At 47.5% G+C, this 9196-nt stretch overlaps 1 protein-coding gene across 2 annotated transcripts in view; it reads left to right on the forward strand.

The window, feature by feature from the left end:
• The window catches only part of mtgo (miles to go), an 81169-nt gene extending 72440 nt beyond the window's left edge, over positions 1-8729 (forward strand). For both annotated transcript variants that reach the window (XM_034971935.2, XM_069502837.1), the window contains 5 exons: positions 847-1042; positions 1646-1845; positions 2090-2247; positions 2343-4527; positions 5330-8729. In XM_034971935.2, coding sequence (XP_034827826.1) covers positions 847-1042; positions 1646-1845; positions 2090-2247; positions 2343-4527; positions 5330-5611 — 3021 coding nt within the window. In that variant the 3' untranslated portion in view covers positions 5612-8729. The remainder of the gene's footprint in view (positions 1-846; positions 1043-1645; positions 1846-2089; positions 2248-2342; positions 4528-5329) is intronic.
• Positions 8730-9196: the final 467 nt, after the last annotated feature.

Consider the following 9196-nt stretch of genomic DNA (forward strand, 5'->3'; position numbering starts at 1 on the left):
AGAGCGTGGATTTGACCTGTAGCTCGTTCCAGCAACGCACAGGACTGCAAATATTTTTTTATACATGGCATAATCTTGTACCTATATCAAATATTTGAAAAGAGCAACCGCTGAGTTTCTTGCTGGTTCTTCTCGGTAGGAAAGGCATTCCGAACCAGTGGTAGATGCATCCGACTATTCGAAAGTACTTATTTGAATAAAAAAGATTTTTATTTTATTTTTAATGCTCATCGTGCCACACTTATCTATATCTATCTATACTTCTATATATACTATTATATAAAGAGGTAATGTCGTTAAGTTTGTTTGTAGGGAGTAATCTTTGGAACTACTGAACCGATTTTAAAAATTCTTTCAGCAGTAGAAAGCTACATTATTCCTGAGTGACATAGGCTATACGGGATCTTTAAAAACCTAAATCCACGCGGGCGAAGCCGCGAGGATCAGCTAGTATCATATAATATTACTTATTACTAGTATCATTATGATATAGCTATACTCGTAGGCTTTTTTATCTGAAAATATTGGACACTTTCATATCAGATTCAGTTGCAACTGCAATTCCATAATTGTAGATTTTTGTTTCTGATATCAGATAGTTTCGGTTACAGCTAGGGAGCTCGTTAACATCCCTGAGATGACATGCCATATCATCTGATCATCATCATTCATCAAGCACACCTATCTTCACTGCTAAATAAACAGGCAGTCTAACATAGCATTGTCACATTTTATTACCTTGAAAACTTTACTGGAGCCCAGGTTGCAGTTCTCCCTATAATAGTTGAGCTATTAAGAATTCAATTAAGCACACATTTGTTCACAGCTCTTATATTGTTTTTACAGGGCCCAACAAATGGTGCAGGGGGTCCACAGCACTTCTACGGGGCGGGATACCCTCCTCACTTCCACCATGTCCCTCCGCACCACATGCAGCACTCCCCTCCACCAGTGTATCAGAAAGATGAGAGGACACAGCGGCAATACTCAAAACTTAAACAGAAGCTAGAACGTAAACATAATAATAGGAATAATGGTATAGGTGAGCAATATTCATATTTTTACTTCATGATGCCATGAATTCATCTACGTGGATATATTATGTTATTAAAAATCCTGTGGGAACTTTTTGATTTTTCAGTATAAAAAGTGGCATATGTACTAAATTTTAACAAAATCGGTTAAACTGATGGGCAGTGGAAAGCTAGCAGACAGACTAAAACTTCAGACTTCAAAATCAATTCAAAATATTATTAACTAGATGATGCCCACAAACATTCATATAAATATTCATACAAATAAATTCACCAGATTCGCAATTCACCAGATTTGTGAGTTCACTCTCATACTTACACTCTACATACACTCTACTACTACGTTTATTTAATATAAACTCAAGTCATACATCGATAAACCACCCACTGCGCAGGTACAAGGTCAGAAGCCTATTAACGAAACAACAACTGTAGCTTATACAAGGATAAAAAGTACTTATCAGGAGAGCATAGTTAGTAGCATAAGAGAGGAAGGAGAGTTAAGGCACTATTGAGATTGCGGGCATTAGTGCCCGAGAACATAAGAAGTCCTTGCATAAAGAACTTTAGGAGCCTGAATAACTTATATCAATTTTATTTTTGTTGTACAGAGGTAAACAATTCTGGTGCAAGTACACCTTCGCTGTCGCCGCGCAAGGAGCTGAACGGGCGAGGCGGCGGCAGCGGCGGTGCGTCCTCGGGCGCGTGGTCCGAGGGCGAGGGCTCGTCGGCCGGCGCCTCGCTGCAGGGCGACGACGACAACGACACGCAGGCGCTGCTCGACCTGCTCTCTGCCACGCGGACTCCTCAGGTAACACACACATATTTGGGTTCGCCGCGCAAGGAGCTAAATGGGCGAGGTTACTAAGCTTTCGATACATTTCAATATTATTATATTATTATAATTTGTATAGTTGGATAGATTGGATGGATAGTTCTGATGGTGGTTGCTAACAGACTTCCAAACAGGAGGTGGTCCTCTTGTTTGGAAGTCGGTTAGCAAAGAAGTCAAATGTTTCACATTAATTAATACATTTTATGTATTTTATTTGTAGGTTAGCGACATGACCCCAACAAGTGCACTCGTGCAATGGAACTCCCCATTACCCGAGGGCGTCAATCTACCTAACGTCGAGCTAACTTACGATCTACTATTGGGTGATCGAGATCGAAGATATAAAGCTATATACAGCGGACCTTCACTATCTTGTCGGTTGGTATATTAGTTTTTGTACAGCATTTAAAAATAAAGTTTACTTAGTTTCTTTATTATCTTATTTTATTTGTTTTTTTTTTTTTTTTTTTCAGAGTTCGGGATCTGCGGCCTGGATGCGAGTACTCGGTGTGCCTACAGATCCGAGCGGGAGAGGTGACCGGCGCGGCCAGCGAGGCTGCAACGTTCCGTGCGCCCGCCGCACCGCCCGAACGCCTGCCAGCCGCGCGCGTCAGCCACCGCACGCGCGCCTCGCTGCTGCTGCGCTGGCCCTCGCCCGGCGACAACGGCGCGCGCGTCACGCATTACGTGCTGGAGATGGACTCGGGTGACGGCTTCGCGGAGCTGACGCGCCCGCGCACGCGCCAGCACACCGTCAACGGCCTGCAACCGCAGACGCGGTATCGCTTCCGCCTCGCCGCCGTCAACGAGTGCGGCCGCGGCGAGTGGAGCGAGGAAACCGTGGTGTGGACGGCGGGCGCGCCGCCGCCGGCGCCTGGGCCGCCGCAGTTGCGCGCCGCCACCGCCACGTCTCTGGCGTTGAGCTGGGAGCGACGCGGCGAGGAGGATTTCATCCTCCAGATGGACGACGCGGCGCGAGGGCACGGCTTCCTCCCGGTCTACACCGGGTCCGAATGCGCTTACGTGTGCGAAGGTCTACGAAGAGCTACCGATTACCGTTTCCGTCTCCGATGTGAAACTGTCGACGGCCAGGGGCCCTGGTCTCCGGAGGTCTCCTACCGAACGCTGCCCGAGCGGCCGTACCCGCCCGGCCGGCCTGCGCCGCGCGGCAAGATCCACTCGCGCACATTTCGCCTGAGGTGGGAGCCGCCCGCCGAGGACGGTGGCGCCGCGGTCGAGTCATACACGCTGGAGCTCGACGGCGGCGATGGCTTCGGCTGCGCTTACTGCGGGCCCGAGCGCGAGGCGCATTGCGACCGTCTGCTGCCCGGCACGCAGTACCGCGCGCGCGTGCGCTGCTGCAATGTGGCTGGCGACAGCGACTGGTCGCCCGCCGAGACCGTGCAGACGGAGGCCACATGCCCGGCCGCCTGCGCCGCGCCCGAGCTGCCTGCCGCGCCGCGCGCCACGCTCGCCGCAGTGCGCTGGCGCGCACCCGACTGCTCCGGCGGCGCGCCGCTCAGCGAGTACCGCCTCGACCTCGCGGATACGGACGGCCTGGTGCGCCTGGCCTACGCCGGCCTCGACGCCGAGGCCGTCGTGCGCGACCTGCTGCCGGGCCGCGAGTACAGGGTGTGGGTGACGGCCTGCAACAGGGTGGGCGCGGGCCCGCCGTCGCCCCTGCTCAGGTTCACAACGGCGCCGGCGCCTCCTGACGCCCCGGAGGCGCCCGCTGTCCTAGTGGAGGGTCCGCGGAACGCACGCGTCGAGTGGACCGCGCCCGCGAACAACGGAGCGCCTATAATAGATTTTCGACTCGAAATGAGCGCAACGAACGTCGACTACGCGGAGGTTTACCGGGGTCTGGATACAATTTGCACTTTGAGCAAACTAACACCTTTCACGCCATACTTCTTCCGCGTGCGTGCCACGAACTCGGCCGGGCTTGGTGCGTGGTCCCCGGTGCGCGACGCGCTCACGCCGCGCGCGCCGCCCGCCGCGCCCGCCGCTCTGCGCCACGACGCCACGGCCGACTCGCTGCGCCTGCACTGGCGCGCGCCCGACGGCCACGGGGCCGAAGTGCTGCGCTACCGGGTGGAGGTCGACGACGCCGCCTTCGAGACCGAAGGGCCGACGCCGGAGCGGCTCGTGGAGGGGCTCGCGCCCGACACCGTGTACCGCGTGCGCGTCGCCGCGTTCAACGAGCTCGGCCTCGGCGACTGGTCGGAGGAGGCGCGTGCGGCCACGCGGCCCCGACCGCCCGCGCCGCCCGCCCTTCGCTGCGCGCAGGCCGCGCACAACCACCTGCGCCTCGAGTGGGACGGCGTCGAGGGCGCTCAGTACTGCGTGGAAATGCGCGCCCCCGATGCCCGCGAGTTCCGCCCGGTGTACCGGGGCTCCGCGCACTCGTGCAAAGTGAAGAAGCTGCGCGAGGCGACGTCTTACACGTTCCGGATACGAGCGAGCGACGAGCGCGGCGGGCGCGGCGCGTGGTCGGCGGGCGTGGCGGCGCGCACGGCGGCCGCGCCTCCGCCCGCGCCGCCCGCGCCGTCCGTGACGCTGGTGGCGCCGAGGGCCGCGCTCATCGCCTGGGAGCCCGTCGAAGACGCGGACTATGTTCTGCAGTGCGCACGCGGCAAGGAAGCCATTTTTAAAGAGGTAATTAGTATCATTATATTAATAACTAGCTGACCCGCCCCAGCTTCGCTCGAGTGGAATTTAGAAAATCAACGTGAGGGCTGGATTTCAACAACAAATCCTGATACACGTATTGTTTTTTCATTTGTGACCGAAAACCCAGATACCAATTTTCATGGAAATACTAGTAACTTGAAAAATGACAGACTTTCATACAAACTTTCATCCCCTATTTAACCCCCTTAGTTGTAGAATTTTCAAAAATCGTGAAATACGTATTTTTTAGGGCTCCGTACCTCAAAAGGAAAAATATAGGATATACTAGCTTATGCTCGAGACTTCCTCCGCGTGGACTTCATTAATTTCAGACCGCTTTTTTACCCCCTAGGGGCTGAATTTTAAAAAATAATTTCTTAGCGGATGCCTACGTCATAATAGCTATATGCATTCCAAATTTCAGCCCGATCCGTCCAATAGTTTAGATCAGTCAGTCAGTCAGTCACCTTTTCCTTTTATATATTTAGATTTACATGACACATTTTCAAAACCTGATAGCTCTGTTGTAATATTTTAAAGTAATCAGTACCCTTGTTATAAATGCGAAAATGTGTTTGTTTGTTGCAACAGTACAACGGATTGACGTGATTTTTTGCATGAGTATAGATAAAGACCTGGAGAGTGACATATTGTGTTACTTTTTATCCCGGAAAATAAAAGAGTTCCCACGGGACTTTTACCTAATTCCACGCGGACGAAGTCGCGGGCATCAGCTAGTAATTCCCCTTGAGCGATGCATTTACTTACCCCGGTTTGTTGCGCGCAGGTGTACGCGGGCAGCGCGAGCCAGTTCACGCTGCAGGACCTAGAGCACGGCGCGGAGTACGCGCTTCGCGTGTGCGCCGTGCGCGCGGCGCTGGCGGGGGCGTGGTCGGGCGCGGCGCGGCTGGCCGTTCCCGCGGCGCCGCCGCCCGCGCGCCCGCGCCGCGCTCGAGCGCCTCGCTCGCTGTCGCCGCGCCACGCCGCGCTGCTGATGGCGGCGGGCTTCCTGCTGCTGGCCGTGCTGGTGGCGGTGCTGGTGCAGCGCCTGGTGGAGCCGCGCCCGTGACGCGCGCTGGCGGCGGCGCGCCCGCGAGCGCTCGCCCGCCTGTAGAGCGCCGCGCCGACCGCGCTCGATCCCGCCCGGGCCCGATCGAGGCGATACGTGTGCAATTATTACATTACGTAGCTCGAAGTGTTTCGCGTTGTCGAGAGAGGGTTTCGCCCGAACTCGTGCCGCTCGACCGCCCGCAGAGACGCCCGCGGCTCTCGCCTACGATTTCGCGAATCCCTCGCTTCTATATCCCGAAAACGTCTGATATATTTATGTGTATATAGTAGATAATAAAAATTCAAATGTACGCCGCCGCCATGAGATGTCGGCGGGCGCGACGCGAAGTGATCGCTGGCGTTATGATCGTTTGTCATATCGGTTCGGCTCGAGAACGCGACGAGAAGAGAGTTTGGCGTTCGGTGCGATGTTCGTTTTCTGTCGAAGTTACCGACCCGGCATCCTTTACGGCCTAGACCATGGTTTTATAATTTTAGTACGGGAATATTTTATATTTAAAATTATTGTAAAATGTTATTAGAATATATATTTTCGGGGCTGCCATTCTGAATTTTTAGGAAACGTTACGGACTTTGCCTAATCGTATCTGTAGTTTTTCACAGATCTTCGTATCTAGTCTGCGCTATTAACTTTCGATTATTTCGTTCGCCGTATCGACTTAACGTATTATTCTTTAAATATTATTTACACGAAAACGTTTTTTATGATGGGGAATTTTTTATTTATACTCTTTTCAAAGTGTACTTCCGAATGAACTCTGTCAGGTTCGGCGCCGTATGTTTTCCATACATTTGATATTTTTATAAAAGAATCAATCGGTATGTTGCATGTTTTTATCATGTTTAAGTATAGCGAGTTAGCAACCAAGGTGCTCTAATGTTAATGTTCTGTTGAGAGGGACATGGCCCCTCGTCTGCAACGAGTTTCCAGTGTGTGTGCTGTGATCACTTCCTTATGCGAATGAGACTGATTTTAAACGTAAATGCTTTGTGTCTATACGATTGTTCCCACTCACTGCGTGCGCGCGCGCAGCTCGGCAGCCACGCGGCCGCTGCTTGTATACTCCCGGTAATGTTATTTAACCATAATTATTATGATGTACCTTCCAAGTTTTATTGTCGATAGTGTTTAATTTGTTTTTATTAAAATAGAACATGACTTTTAATTGATGACATTATATAATACTTATAGATTAAATTGTTTATGAATTTAGAGATTATAAATTTATTGAGATTGTTACCACCCGGTGTATCGATAAGGAATTGTCAGATTTGACCTTATTTCTAAGAAATAACTGTGTTCCAAAAATAAAATGAAAAAAAAAATTTAGGACGATCCCATATTCGTGTTTGTTAATTTAATTAATCAATATATTAGGAAAATGTTAACTGACTACGATCTAATTAATTATATTTTAAATGAATTATTTTCACTGTAGGTAAGCAGAGTATCTTTTTTAATTGTATTCAATTATACGAATTATAGTAAAAAGTGCATATGGGATTTTACATTGATGTTTCTAAGTGTCATTATTCACATATACCTACCTAAATGTTGTTTAAATTTTTGTGAAATAATGTCATTTTAATATAATAGTAACATTGAATATTGTTATCGCCTAGGCCTTACTGCGTTCAGTGTCCGCTAGCTGAGTCGATGTAATGTTTATGTTGTCATGGACAGCCTGTTATATGCACGAATTTAAGCTTAAAATACGTCGTTAATAATAACATTATTCTGTGATCATCTTATTCTGTTCAATCTGTATACATATTTTTTTATTATTATCAGATACATTCCTAGGTTTGTTTCTCGTTTTCAAGGGATTACTCGTTTCTTTTTGTTTTGCGAGGAGCAGTGTCGCTTCGTGCCAATACGAGCTAAGATTAAACACGTAAGCACAGCTTACGGCATATAATATGCGATGGGGGAAGGTTAATTTTCTAAAGTTTTTATATTTATAATCCTAATATGTGCAATCTTCAATTTATTTATTTTATTGCTTAACATAAAAGTATTTATTTTTTAGAAATTATATAAAGTAAATATATTCTATAAAGTCGTGTAAATTGGAGGAATCGATGTTCCTAAATGTATTAAATGTTTCATATGGTACACCACTCGCGAGCTGAATATGTACTACAGTCAAGCATTCCAACTTTGTATTCCACTTTGTAAATAGGCCTAAAATCTACGACTTAATGTACATGTTGCTTTTATGTGGGAATGTACATAAATAACTGGCGTTTCCGAGCAGCGTGTATGTACACCACCGCACGCCAGCCGTGAACGCCGACAAAATCAATTAGGGCACGCGCACACGAGAAAATTTTGTTTACATAACGGTTTCGTCTCTCAGTCTAAGAGCGGTTACGCACTTATCCGATTCGAGTCCGTGCAAATACTCGGACCGAACTCGGATATTGCTTACGCACTAATCCGATCTCTGATCCAAATCCAAGCTATTCAGTGGACATCTTTGACATATCTACGTCATATGTCCGATTTGAATCCGAGGCACATCCGAGATATTCTCACGGATGACGGAGAGTACTCGTATAGCGGAAGTCGGATCTAGTGTACTAGACGCTAGCGTAGAATGTAATAGCGGATAGTAAGTTACCATACAAATACTTCTATGACTACTTCGGAACGAATTTTCACGGATTCGGTTCGGATGTACTTAGTGCGTAATCGCCCTGAAGCTGATCTATGTCCAACCCATATTATAGTATCTTGTTTTAACTCTACGCAAAGTCAATCTACGTTCTATGGATCGCACGCGCAGCCTGAGTCAATGACTTATGTGCGCGCAAGTTGCGACTCTACTTTCATAGACACTGAGACACTTCGTTGAATTTTTGTAAGATACGATACTGTTGCATAGGTAGTCAAAAGTTGCTCATGTGCACGCGCGACCTTATAACTGTGTTGAGACTAAACGTAAAAAAATAATAATACATATTAATTAATGGGGATAACATCTCATATTGTATTTGTGTTTGAATTAGTGACGTATAACGAAATGTATATGTTTATAATAATATAATATTTGATGATGTTATGTATACAATTTATTAAACATGGATATATCAATAAAATTATATTTTGTGTACGATGAATGTTTAATTTTTTTTTACTAAACCACCATTACCAGTTTGAAAGACCGCAATCAAATCTAGTTTCGTTAGCCAGAACATAGTCTTATTATTTTTACCAAGACTTTTGAGTCGCTCCGTCTTTACAGCAAATATTATGGAGAATTAGCTGATGCCTGCGATTTTGCGTACGAAGTATCCTATGATACTCCTCAACGTTTACTTTATGCATTCAAAAAAATCACGTCGATTCATTACTTCGTTGCAGCGTGAGCGTGATTGATAAACAAACCAACTAGATAAACACTTTCGCCTCAGACTTTCGCATTTATAATATACCAGGTATGAGGTAGTCATACGAGTAGCTGTGTCTCGCAATTTTTTTCGTTGATGAATAAAATTCTATGATTTAAAATTGCATTACTTTTTATTAATAAAATATCAAAACAAGTACTTACAGTATTAAATAGTGAATTGTGTACAA

This window comes from Maniola hyperantus, chromosome 1 (genome assembly GCF_902806685.2).
Source record: "Maniola hyperantus chromosome 1, iAphHyp1.2, whole genome shotgun sequence".
NCBI lineage: Eukaryota > Metazoa > Arthropoda > Insecta > Lepidoptera > Nymphalidae > Maniola > Maniola hyperantus.